We start from the raw sequence: 12887 nt of genomic DNA, 5'->3' as shown, positions 1-12887 counted from the left end.
GAAGTAGAGAAATTATTAGAAGATGCTCTTGAATTCACTACCCAGTATCTGCAGGATAAAGTGTATGCTGTTGATTCCATAGTGAGCGAGATTTTCATTTCAATTTCGAGGGCAGTGGATATCGCCATACAATGTACTGTGCACAGTACAAATATAAGGTTGAAGAAATATATATTTCCCACATGTCGCATACACTGATTATCTACAACTGTACACTGTGCTCTACATATTTAGGAAGCTGAGATGTATCGAAATTTATGCTGCCAGCAAAAAAGGATCGCAATCTTGCATCATGAATTTTTCACCCATGCAGGTTCTCCGACTATAGATACATATAATGTGCTGATTCCAGCTCAGGCTAAAAATGTGGTATCAAGAGTGCCTAACCATCAACAAACCAAAAGAAACAAGGAGACCTAGTGGACAGGGGAAATCTGGTGAATATCGTAATTCTGCGCTACAATACAAATGCTGCAATATGATATACAAGTATATAGACGTCGACATCATGAATTATCAAAATCGGGAATGGGGATCAACGGCAACGAAAGAGGGGGAAAAAAGCGTTCAAAAGCAAGGGTAAAGCAACTGCAAGACCCTCACAACTTCATCAGTTCATTAATCGTGTCCCAAAACCCTGCGTCTCCAGTCATCGCCTGTACGAAGGCTATCCACCACATCGATCCGTTTTCCGATCCCAGTGACACCTTCTCGCTGCCACCACTTTTCTCCCCGGTCTGCTAGGGCCGATTCATCCTCACTGTCAATCAAGCCCCCACGGCCTCCTTCATCACCCACGACAACGACTACTTGTCTCACCCACCCAGAAAGCTGCTGAACAGCCTCGCCTTCCTGGCCCGCCAAGGACTCTTGGATGTACACGATATCTGGTGAGAGATGCCGCAAGATATGGACATGACCAGTGGGGGTACTGAATACCATGATCATAGACTCCTTATCCACAATAGTCTGAGCTTGACTGTAGAGGGTCTTGAAGAGTGGGCTTGTCGCCTCGAGGTCGTCGGCAGGACGGGGTTCAAGCGTGGACATGTCCGTAGCTGGGAGCTCGCTAGAACTTGCTGCTTCTTCATGACCGATATTCGAATAGGACGAAGCGATAGAAGGCGTGGCTCGAGAAGGGGACCGCGGCCCAATCGAGTGTTTCAGATCGGGAGCATATATCAAGACAAAGACTTTGGCAACATCAGGGTCAACGTGTTGAGGCAGGTGGGAGAGTATCGACTGCGAGAAGAAATTATCGTCAGCTTAAGCACGAGTTAAACAAAAAGAAAGGACACCGAACAAACGTACAGCATGCTCCGACGAAGCGAGATCTTCCGTATCATCTTGTGACGATACAGACGACACGACAATGGCTACAGTCTTCTTTCTGGAGGGCCCAGCGGCGCCGCGGGAAGAGAGCACACCGGTCTGAGCAGCATTCCTCGCCCGGGAGTCCGCTTCCTCGGACCATCGCGAGTGGTCCTCAAAATCGCCTCTCCCTTCCTCTCTGATAGAGCCGAGCGCGCCTCCAACCATGGCGCCGGCAGCAGCCATGCCTGCAACAACCCGTCTGCTTGCGCCGTCGAAGATCTGCTGCGGACTGGGTGTGCGGCGCAATGCGCCTTGCATGCGCGCAATCACACTGCTATCATCCTGGCGCGTTTCGCTGCGCACATCGGTTGCTGTAGTCCTGGCATACTCTGCGCCCGCTTCGCCAGGCGGGACATCTCCCTCACCCTCTGGATAGTCTCTTCCATAACCACCGTCCTCCTCGTCGTCATTTCGCTCACTCCGTATCCATGCAGCAATACTAATTGCCGCGACACCAACAGTCAGAGCTAGAGGCACCCAGTACCCCATAAACGTTCGCCGGCCCGTGGAGCTGAAACCGGTTCCGGGAGTGGCTACCCGCCGGCGCCGGGTCTCCTGGGAGAAGGAGAACGACATCACGGAGGATATGGGTGTTCAGACAAGCTGTACACAAATCCAGGCCAGGGTCAGGTGGAGGAGTTGCATTTCATCCCGTGGACAGAAGCGCAATGCCACGGGGAAGTGGAGAGGGAGAGAAGAAAGCGAGGAGGACCTGCGATCAGCCTCGGAGGAGAGGGGGGCTACAAACATGTGGCTGGGCCTGGAGCTGCCCGCACTGTTTACCCGCATGCTTCGGGTCCACCGGTGGCCCTGTTTGCCGTGTTTGCCCGCCAATCTCAATCGCCTCCAAAAATCCGGAGGCGGGAATTGCTGAGTCAGCCGCCGCTATCAGCACGTGAATGTTTGTCATGTTTGCGCGCGAGCAGCGCTGATTTTCCAGATCCAGATCGGCCTTGTCGACTCACACGCAGGGCGACCACGCGCATTCGACAAGCCAACCTGAGTCGCTGTTTGTTGCTGCAATTGGACGCCGTGCCCAGGTGGTCTGGAAGAGCTTGTCGCCGCCGTGGTGACTGAGCTGCTATAACTGTGGTCGCCTTCGTTGCTGCGGGGCATGGTTGATTCTCTTTGTCGATCTGCGTCTGTGTGTGGCAAACCAACTTTACAGAAACACCATCAGGCAGCGGCTTGACCGTGTATCCAGCAGCTTCCAGGCAAGCGGACCAATATGCCGCACTCGGTTACGGTGCCCTCGTCGGGCTTCCAGGCCCTCATCCTGTGCGGGCCTGGCGTCTCTCTCAACACCTTCACATCAAACCCGGAGGAGTTTCCCAAAGCGCTAATACCCATTGCAAACCGCCCAATGGTATGGTATCCACTCGATTGGTGCTATAGAATGGGCATCACGAGTAAGTGCCCACTTTCTGTGTGTTGATGCCGCGCGTGGCCTGTAGCTTTATCGACATTTATGTGTCAATTTGAAGCAGGCTTCTACGTTGCGTGTTTGTTTCTTAAAAACTGCCTATTGCTTGCAGTTTGGTTGCACATGTTAACAGGTAATAGATATCACCTTGATCACTCCTCCGGCAAGCCAGGCCCCGTTGGAAGCAGCACTTTCGCAAAATCCGCATCTCACCTCACTCCCGTCACCGTCACCATCGGTTCTGGCTCCTCGCGACCTGACTCTCACCACTGGAACGGCTGAGCTTCTCCGCCTTCCGGAGGTTCAGTCATGTATTAAATCCGACTTTCTTCTTCTTCCCTGTGACTTGATCTGTGACATTCCAGGCGAATCCCTTTTGGATGCCTGGATGGTAACGCAGGCTGCACTGGGCGGATCTCCCGAACCAGAAGCCCGGCCTAACCGTAGATCCAGGATTGTTGGCTCGGGCGGGGAGAAAGTAGGCCGAAGAGGTGGTATGAGTGTGTGGTATCAAACACGCGGAAGAGAGGAGAGCGTGAAGGATGAAGTCGCAGATTTTGCTATCACGGCACCACTCGAAGAGGATGAGGCTCCGGTGGTATATCCTCCGGTGGAGGGACCGGGGTCGATACGATTCGGCCTTTCGAAACTGGTCTACGCCATGCCGATGGATAGTTTGAAGGAAAAAATGGAGGAAGATAAAGGGCTCCTCATCCGACACTCACTTGTGAACAAGCACGCACGGGTGAAGATGCTGACGACTTACCGAGACGCGCACATCTACCTCTTCCCCTACTGGGTCAAGGAGATGGCGAAGAATAACGAAAAATTCCAGAGTATCAGTGAGGATTTGATCGGTTGGTGGGCAAAGGCAGAATGGCAGTCTGGGCTGGGAGAGAAGTTAGGGCTAAGAGAGGTCCTTGAGCCGAAGGACGGCCACAGCGGGGACTACGGTAGCCACGACGGTGAGACGCTGGAAGAAGAGATCAATCTCCAAGCCATGACTACGACCAAGACGGGCGGCTCCGAGACGGTGGTAAACCGCTCGTCATCTCTCGACAGCCCCGCGGAATCTCAGTTCGCGTCCCGAGTGAACACATCCAACCTGGAGGCTGCATCAGAATCAACAGCCCTGGGAAGCAAGACCAAGCTCACCATCCCACCAATTCTCGCATACGTGCATTCCTCACATCCCTCTGCGCCGCTGATCCGACGCGTTGACAGCTCCGCCTTGCTTCTCTCCGTCTCTCTCCGACTCGCCAAACTGGAGTCGGTAGAGGAGGTCGGACGCGCGAACGCCTCGCCGTTCGCACACGCGCAGAAAGTGGCCTACCCGGCCGGCGTGGCGCAGCGGTGCACCGTCACCAAAGCCGACTGCCTACTGGCAGAGAACGTCACCGTGGAGGAGAAATGCGTCATCAAGGAGTCGGTGATCGGCGCTAACTGCCACGTCGCCAGCGGCGCGCGTCTCACGCGCTGTCTGCTGATGGACGGCGCCGTGGTCGGCGAGCGATGCCAGCTGACGGGGTGCATCATCGGGCGACGAAGCAAGATCGGGCGCGAATCGGTGCTGAAGGACTGCGAGGTACAGGACGGCAACGTCGTTCCGGACGAGACGGACGCCAAGAACGAGAAATTCATGGTCTTTGAAGGTCTCGACGAGGACGAGAACCCAGAAGGGGAGGAGGAGATGGAGGAGGAAGAAGAAGGCGAGGGCGAAGGCGAAGACAAGATGGACGAAAGCACCGATTTTGACGAAGGGGGCGGAGACCTAGGGTTTTGATCTGTGATCATTGAGCAAAATTAAAAAGCAAAACAAAAGAAAATAAGTAGAATGAGTGAAGGAAAGAAAGCGCTTGAGACATGTCAGTCATGTCTCAGGCATTATTATATAAGTTTTAATCATCATATCATCGCGGTAAACGAAATAGATAGATAGACTGACATGTGTAATTGATGAATTGGAAAAAAAATTAAGACAAGGGGTATTACCGCCTATTTCCTATGTTGAACCCTCGTCTTTCCCCGTTGGGCACTGATTACTACTACTAAGTAACTTCGAGACTACCAAACTTATTACTATATGTAGATACGACACCACAAATTAAAAAGCTTACTCTGGTCCTATTCCTATTAATTATTAGGCGTTCAGGATTGACTGACGCTTTTTTTTTTATTTTGATATGTTTTGATATCATTAAGGGGAAATATCATACAAAAGGCCCAGTCGTACCCCAGGATGGAAAAGGTGGAATGAAGGAGAGAAGGAAAGTACATACATTAATTGATTGTGAGCATGAATTTTTTTTTAATTTTTGGCCAAAGAGTAAGTAGAGACAAAGGGGAAAAAAGTGGATAATAAGGCAAATCCAGACATCCTTCACAAGTGATCATCAAACATAGGAAAGAATGAGGTGTGAGTAGAGAGAGACGGGGTATTCTGTGTGTGATGTGTGGATGTTTGTGGAAAAAAAATTGTTGTTTGTGTCAATCTGATAGGGTTGAAAGCCATAGAGTAGTTGAAATCGACGAGAAATGTTCTGACATTTGTTCCAAAAGCCAGCCACAGAGATTGCCAGTCAGGTAAAGAAGGAGCCAAACCGAGGAAGCAATAATAATGTCGTCCTCTGTGCCAGTTAAGAACGCCTGGCTTTAACAGACAGTTCACTCTCGACAAGGCCATGTCCACGTCACAGACTGCGCGACACAAAAACCCCCTACTTGACGTCTCCAACAAATCGATCTGAGAGTTTCTTCAGTCGGGAGCTCCGCCGAAGCTGGGCTCCTCGCTGTGCAGGGTCACCATTCTTAGATGGCGTGGTGTCTCCAGCGTTGATGGATCCCGAAGGATTTTCCGGTTGAACCTCTGTTTGGTTCACCTGTGAAGTTTCTGTGGTTGTCTTCGTTGGGGTTGTGCAAAGGCGCTTGGCCTCCCGGGGACCGGGATCAGATCCAGCAACGAAGGGAGAACCTTCACGCTTCGAGTTGGGACATTGATTTTCCTTGTTTTCTTCCACCTTCTGGTGATCCTTGCCATCATCCTTCGGCACTTCAGTGACCTTCAATGCCTCAACGCCGGAGATAACTGCTGATTCTGAGGTAGACACATCTTGGTTCTTCACTGCTGCATGGGCACGCGCCTTCTTCGGTGTCGGCCGCTTCTTGTTTGTTGGTTCGCTAGCTCCGATAGACGATAGGTTCGCGACAGCTGCCTTGCGGGTTGGTTTCCTTGGTCTGCCACGACCCTTCGAGGACCCATGTGCAGGGACTGCAAGATGCTGAGGTGGTGAAGTGGCCTCAGGTTGCGTGCCATGATCTTCAAACAGTACTTCCTCAGTATCAGCAGTAGACACAGGAAGTCCTGGTGGTTGGATTGGGAGTGTTTCGCTCAGGTTGGCACTGTTAGCCAAACAGTCATCACTCATAGCAGCGGGAGCACTAGGAAAAGACTCATTAACGGGTCGTTCTCCTAGGAACGCTGAATCGAGATCACCCATAGCGCTGTGATCGAGTTCAACTTCGGTCGGGGTCACATACCATGGATTGTCTTCATGAGCATCTTGTCCAATTTCACTGAATAATTCATCAATATCAAAAACGGAAAGATCGTAGCCACAACCGCCGCTGATATCGTCGACACCAGGGATTTCAGCATACGTGCGAATAGGTTTCGGCTCTGGAAAGAGATAAGAGTCAGCATCCAACGCATCGATGTGGAGGAACTGGTTGATTTCCATCTCCTCTTGTTTCCAGTTGAACAGCGTGAAATTTTCGGGTTGCTGCTGATTGTCACCAAGTCTCATGGGATAATTGGCTTGCCCGTGCTCCTGCAGATCAAGCCCAAATTCCGGATAGAGATCTCGAGGCTCTGACGCGCGCTGTTGAGATTCCAAGTCCTCCATCCCCATGGTATCAGAAGAACCGGCCTGAGGCTGCATTGGAGATGTGTCATGATTCTCGAACGAACGACTCATAAACTCGCAGGATGGACAAACATGATCGACTTGGACCAATTCTGCATTGACAACGCCACGCTCTTGGACTACTTGGCCTAGTGGAGACGCACAATTTGGTGAGATGTGGCCACAAGTGTACGAGCAAATGCGAAGCTCAGACATGATTTCTGAGGTGGAGCTCTTGAGGTCCTGATCGTGGAATGTCTGATGGACAAGGAAGCTCAAGAGCAACGTTGAGAGCAAGATACCTGATGAACGACGAGGTCTGGAAGCGAAGGTATCTGATGATGAGTTCGAGGCGCGCAATGAGTATAAATAGGGGAGATTGCGCAAAGAAGCCTCGTAGAAGGGCTATCAAAAACCAGCACCTGTCACAGGGCATGGGTGAAGGAAGGATATTGCCATCCAATTGAGGAATCAAAGCAGTGGTGAAAGGCATGTAGAGAAAGGCGTGTCTTTGACAATCTGATTTGTCGTGCTTGTGAATATTCTGTCTGCTTAACTTAGTAGGGAGCTATCAAGTAGTTAGTCAATCAGTCACTGAATCACGAAATCTGGTAGCTTCACTGGGAAATGCACGGAATGTTCCGTTGCTTTCACAGCTCAAGATATTTTTTGATACGACAGTCGCCGATGCTTCCAAATTACAGCTTGCGGCTGAGAATTTGACTGTCTGATAGGGGCGCAGGTTGTTCAACTGAAATTAGTTGAATGACTACCACAGTAACAGCCACAAGAATCAACGGGTGAAGAAAAAAAGACCCCATAGAGCGTGTGATGTAAACGAAGATTGAAAGACCAAATGTTCCGGCCACGTTCATTCAAAAAACAAACCTGTTTTGGAATAGGATTTAAAGCTGTACAAAGAATCATACTTGTGAGCCAACTATGTAGCTCAACGAAAAGCGCAAGCTCAACTCCAGAATACAGACACAATGTCATATACGGCATGGCATTCAGGTAATCCTCAAATATCAGACATGGAGTTGCAAATGTCAGCAGCCGCTGTCAGTCGAGAATCTCTGGGTATCTAATGAAAGAAGAAACAAAGGTCATTTGTCGGAGACAGCCAGCCAGGGCTTTGACGGAACAGTCAGCTCCAATTTGACTCCATTAAAATTTGCTAAGGCACGTCATTCCTGCGAAAAAGAAAAGAAAAAACCGGAGAGTGCAGACTGAAGGCTGAAAGCGCAGTACATTAGTCTTGTAGCGGTAAATTCCTCCGCTTAAGAGACTTTCGTACTATTCATGTTAAAAAAAAAGCCTCACTGGAGTGCTTTGGGTGTCATTTTGACAAAAATCGGGTGCTCTTTGAGACGCAGCCTGTTCTCAACATTAGCAAAATGAGTTGTCCCTTCAGATAGTCAGAATCCAGCCTTGAAGCCATTGTTTCAAAAGCAATGGCAGGATGATCTCGATCGTGACATAATAATGGAGGTGCCGCAAGAAAAACAAAGATTGAGACGGCAATGACGATCCGGCGGAAGGCTTTGGCCCATGCACAATGGCCGTTGACGGTTTCGGAAGGCGCTGATCAGTGGGCCCGGGAAGTGCCTTACGGAGTATTCCGCAGGACCGCAGTTGCCGTATCTAAGGGCCAGACGCTCAGGTAATCGAACTCGCGAAGAAGGATGGAAAATGGAAGGAGAATGGTTAGTGCGACAAGAATCCTCTTCTAGGGATCAGGGACTGTCTGTAATTTGTCTGAACTGTCAACGTTTGGAGCTAAGAAGTTAGTATTACTGACAGGTGCGCACAGACCTGATACTATATTAGGTAGAATTGAGTCCAGTCCATTACTGGCCCCCATTTCAAAGCGGAATTGAATCCAGAGTTGGAGAGGGAAATTCGGCACCGGCTCAGGGGATTTTCTGAGAAATGATGCAAGGTGTACAGTTCAATCTACAATTCAATCTACAATCTGTACAAGAAGTTGGTGATGATAAAGTTCCGGGAGAAGTGCACTGCGCGGTTTTTCAGTCGCGAACCAAACCTGAGCCAGATCAGGTAGAGATGCGGATTTCCCACCGCCCGCGATCCATGGAACCGAAATCGACAGACCCAATTTTAGCCGTGGATAAACCCATGGACCAGCAGAGCCGTTTGCGAATTCATGTGAAGTGGCGGCTCCAATGGAATCATTTAGAAGCAGCATGTTTTTCTCTGCTGACATTTGTTGTGCCGCACGCACACACGTATTGTTTCGCCATTGGAATGGAATGGAATGCACCAGTAGGTACCAGGTAGCCTGATGACCAAGGACCGTTCACAGCATCTAGGTAGTTAGGGAGGTGATGTCTACAAGAATAAAGAGCATTATTCGAGGCTTTCTGGCAAAATTCCATATGCAAGTTAAAATGCCATTTAGTCATGTGGCATCCATGCGCTAAGAATGGCGTAACGATTCTTCTCATAAGAACTTAATCATTCCTGCATAACGAAGTTCCATGATCGATATTTTCGATTCTGTCTGATTTGACAGGTTTTTGAATAGAGATGCGGGGTGGATAACCTTGCTCATGTGACCGTGTAAGGAAAAGGCTGTTCTGCAAACAATGAGAGAGTGGAGATGACATCATGTCAGTCATGACAGTACTAATAATAGTAAATAATACTACTAAAATTAATGCGGATCGGTATACAGAGTACTCCAAGAAGTAGTAATGTAGATGCAAGAGCGCCTCATCTAATCTAGAAGAAAAATCACGAGGCTTCGCCCCCGTAGGATTGCCGCTACTGATTGTCAGCATTGACGCTAGAGGATCTGATGGCGCTTCCTTTAGATACTAGGCTGCACGACATTCTTGACAGGCCTCGGCTAACCCCAGGGGACCCTTGGGCCACTGTTCGTTGGCGACTCTTATTACCGGTTCCGGCGACGTGCAGGACAAACGAAGGTGCGCCTCGTGCAGGATGGCCAGTTTTCTCTTCACGACAGGAGCCAACAAGCAAGCATCGTCTGAAAGATCTTATCCGCTGCGTGGGATGTTCTCGTAACTGGCAGACCTGGAGGTCAGATCGGAAAATGCGAGTCTGGCACGATTGGAAACACAAACAGAGTACTCCATACACGGAGAGAATCGAGTACAGTATGCGCAATCACATGAGTTTCAAAACAAAAAATTCTAAAAGTTCGCAGAATACGGAGTAAGTTCTCCTTGTTAGCTGGGTCACTATTAGAAGAGTGAAATTCTATCCTTGCGCACGGAGTATTTTTCTTCGACGCCTGCGGCTAAAAGCTGCTCCGCACACCGCCCCTGGGAACAGTACGGAGTACATCCTAAATACCGTCCGCAGTAAAACTACCTGCTCTTACCATAGCAGACAGCCCCATTAGGAATCGTCAAAGGCACGGCCTTCACATTTTGAAAGTGCTGGTTCAGCTTGTAGCATCTGATCGTAGGGAACTGCAATGCCACATAATAAACTCAGGTGTAAGTGAAGATCACCGCCGGGGGCCATTCAGATTGTCGAGTCGGAACTGCATATTCCGTACTCGTGGATAAGTTTGAAAGCTACCTAATCTAAGACTGCGATTATTAGTCGCCTTGACGTTTGGTCTCCATTCTTCCCCCGCAATTCTCAGTCCAGCAGCAGGTAGATTCAAAGAAAGCTGAATGAAGGAAAACTGCCAACCTATCCCGTGGTAACACGACGGCGGATTATGGATTGCTGCATGCCCCTTTTCTAATTGGACCCCAAGACCAATTATAGGACTTCTGGCACTATGCAGTCTTTTCGACCGACTTACCAAAATCGGATCGAACGAAAGGCCTCCAGACGAGGGCGAGGGGCCGCAAGAATGATGACTAATTCAGGGTCACGACTCACGAAGAATTCAGGCCCCAGAGATCTGCGGGGGCCGTAACGATCGACAGGATGTCATCTCCGAGTGCGGAAACCCCAAGATTGGCTCACACATCTGAAACTTCGGAGAGAGGGTTAACCGAGGGTCCGATGTAACGGAGAATTTCATGCTTGGTAACTTTCAGCAGTAAAGGGCGCTGGTTGAAGCGCACTGGCAGACGACAGCTGCCGGGCGGCCTGTCCAATGGAGCTGTCCCGCCGTGTCGATCATGCGGGAACACGTCGCTCCTTGCGTGACAGAAGAACTGAACCCGGAGAATTCGCTGGAGATAAATATGGCATGCCTTTCATTCTCCTCAGCCATTTGCCCGGGCGGTTAATAGTTATTTTAAGACTCGAGAAAAAGAGCAATTTGTAACCGGCCATTCCGATGGGATGCACATCACGGTTAAGGGTGTTCTTTAAGCTCTCCAGCAATTAATAATCATTCGACCGATCCTTCCACTCAATGCTTCGTTACCTAGGTAGCAGATTGGTGGCCTGGCCTGTGCCAGTGGCCAATGTTAGGTAGAGAGCTCATTTAAAAACGATACGACGTTATCCGCGGTCCTCCGTAGTTGTTGGCTTGCTGCCCACTGAAATACAGTCTTTCTCTCTGCACGTGCTGTTCAACGGCTAAACTTTGAGATGCGAGACTACGCTATTATATAAGATAAGGACCGTAAATTCGGCTGTCTGGTGTTCGGATCCGAGAACTCGGCTCTCTTGTACGGAGTATAGAGTGCTCCGTACAGGCGTTCCGATGCGAGGTAGTACAGAGTAGCATGGATGATAATGCCCTCCGTAAAATACAGCATGCACAAGACTGCATAGGGGAGTATGGTATTACTCGAGATGCAAAGGAATCACCACATTGGGACTAGACCGCAGTTTGTTTGCGGCTGAGCCCAGGACGACTGGGAGCGCGCCATTGTTGTGATTCTTCGAGAGAAGACCATACGGAGTTTGATGGCCTCCTCAACAGCGGCGAAGATAACCGATAAACCCCCTCCGCACGGATTTCCTCATGTCTGCAAAGAATGGGCTAAGAACGTCTGCAGATCAAATAGGAGTCCGGAGTACGGAGTAAACATCAGGGCGTATCCGGAACTAGCGAATGCCGCTAAGCCGTCAAGTCAATGCGCACCGGCAATGGAAGATAGCGTCTCCTATCTCCAGCCTTGCAGCGGAAGAATGGGCCTTTATTCACGAAGTCTCAGTAAAAAAATAAGCAAAACAGGCAGAATGACAAACCAATTGTCGGGAAATAATCAGCTGTCAGAGCGTTGTTTATCAAGCAGAGGGACAGCTCTGAAGTATTATTTACGTCGTGCCATGGCTGAACGGGCACGTTGCATCACTCGGTTTTGCATCATGACGAGGGCACTGGCCGTGGACTGGCCCAGGAGCGTCTCCTGGCCTGGCATGGCGCGTCACTAAGGCCTTAGCAGCACCGCCGGCGCCAAATCGCGCAACGGCACCCACCGCGGGACCTTGACTCGAAGTTCGCCTCATGCTTCCAGCACGTTCCCTCCTGCGTGTGGGGTCTGCCGGTATCGTCCATTCGCCCAGCACCTGCCCAGCAGTCATCCAGCTGATGCTGCGTCTCTCGTGTCGCTCTCTGTGTGCGTGCTGCGTCATCTGGAGGCATCAGCAGCGATATTTAACTGCGTCGCCGTCAGCCGTCGACGCGAGCAGCCAGCGACCAGGCATTCCGCAGGCAGTTCCGTGGGCGGTTTAGGCGAACGGCTCGCCAACGCCCGCGTCACCCGCTAGCCCAAAGCCCCGTAGGCGCAACCTGCAGGCTGCATCTGCACTCAAGCTGCTCCCTGGAGAGCCCCAAAGCTCCAGGCCAGCCTCTGTCTAGAGTCGAAGGCACGCCGTCTCCAAGGACACGCTTTCGTGCCTTGCTCCCGGAGGACGCCGCTCCACTCGCCGACCTGGCCATTCCCGTCGCGCCCTCGCATCTCCATCGTTCCCCTGCTCCCTCTCCATCCTCGCTTCTCTCCTGTCCTCCTCTCCTCTCCCCGTTACGACTTCCCCGTCCTCCCCCAGTCCTCAGGAAGGCCCATCTTCTGTCTGCCCCCCAGAAGACGTGGTGCCGTTCTCACGGACCTGGTCCTCTTCTCTTTCTTTTGTTTTTCCTTCCTGGGCCCCCTTTCTGGTACATGGCTTGACTGACTCCCCTTCTGCCCTTCACCTCTGGAGCCTTGCGTTCCACGACCCTTCTGCTCCCTCCCCTCCCCGGTCGCCCGTCCCGTCATCTTTCCTTTTGGAGGCTCCTCTTT

General features: G+C 50.8%; 4 protein-coding genes across 4 annotated transcripts; 1 reads left to right on the top strand and 3 right to left on the bottom strand.

Moving 5' to 3' along the window:
- Positions 1–618: 618 nt before the first annotated feature.
- On the bottom strand, positions 619–1950 carry T310_1292 (uncharacterized protein; the record flags this gene model as incomplete). Its single annotated transcript, XM_013475843.1, has 2 exons — positions 619–1242; positions 1312–1950. The coding sequence occupies 2 exons, from the start codon at positions 1948–1950 to the stop codon at positions 619–621; spliced, it is 1263 nt and encodes a 420-aa protein (XP_013331297.1).
- A 652-nt stretch (positions 1951–2602) lies between these two features.
- On the top strand, positions 2603–4580 carry T310_1291 (Eukaryotic translation initiation factor subunit eIF2B-gamma; the record flags this gene model as incomplete). Its single annotated transcript, XM_013475842.1, has 2 exons — positions 2603–2783; positions 2938–4580. 2 exons carry the CDS (start codon positions 2603–2605, stop codon positions 4578–4580), a joined length of 1824 nt encoding a protein of 607 aa, XP_013331296.1.
- A 934-nt stretch (positions 4581–5514) lies between these two features.
- On the bottom strand, positions 5515–6915 carry T310_1290 (uncharacterized protein; the record flags this gene model as incomplete). The annotated part of the gene is made up of 2 exons (XM_013475841.1): positions 5515–6298; positions 6335–6915. The coding sequence occupies 2 exons, from the start codon at positions 6913–6915 to the stop codon at positions 5515–5517; spliced, it is 1365 nt and encodes a 454-aa protein (XP_013331295.1).
- A 5007-nt stretch (positions 6916–11922) lies between these two features.
- Positions 11923–12863, bottom strand: T310_1289 (uncharacterized protein; the record flags this gene model as incomplete). The annotated part of the gene is made up of 2 exons (XM_013475840.1): positions 11923–12240; positions 12711–12863. 2 exons carry the CDS (start codon positions 12861–12863, stop codon positions 11923–11925), a joined length of 471 nt encoding a protein of 156 aa, XP_013331294.1.
- Positions 12864–12887: the final 24 nt, after the last annotated feature.

Source organism: Rasamsonia emersonii, assembly GCF_000968595.1.
Source record: "Rasamsonia emersonii CBS 393.64 chromosome Unknown ctg1118621759982, whole genome shotgun sequence".
Lineage (NCBI taxonomy): Eukaryota > Fungi > Ascomycota > Eurotiomycetes > Eurotiales > Trichocomaceae > Rasamsonia > Rasamsonia emersonii.
The sequence above is the reverse complement of the archived record's forward strand: the minus strand, read 5'-3'. Positions and strand labels throughout refer to the sequence as shown.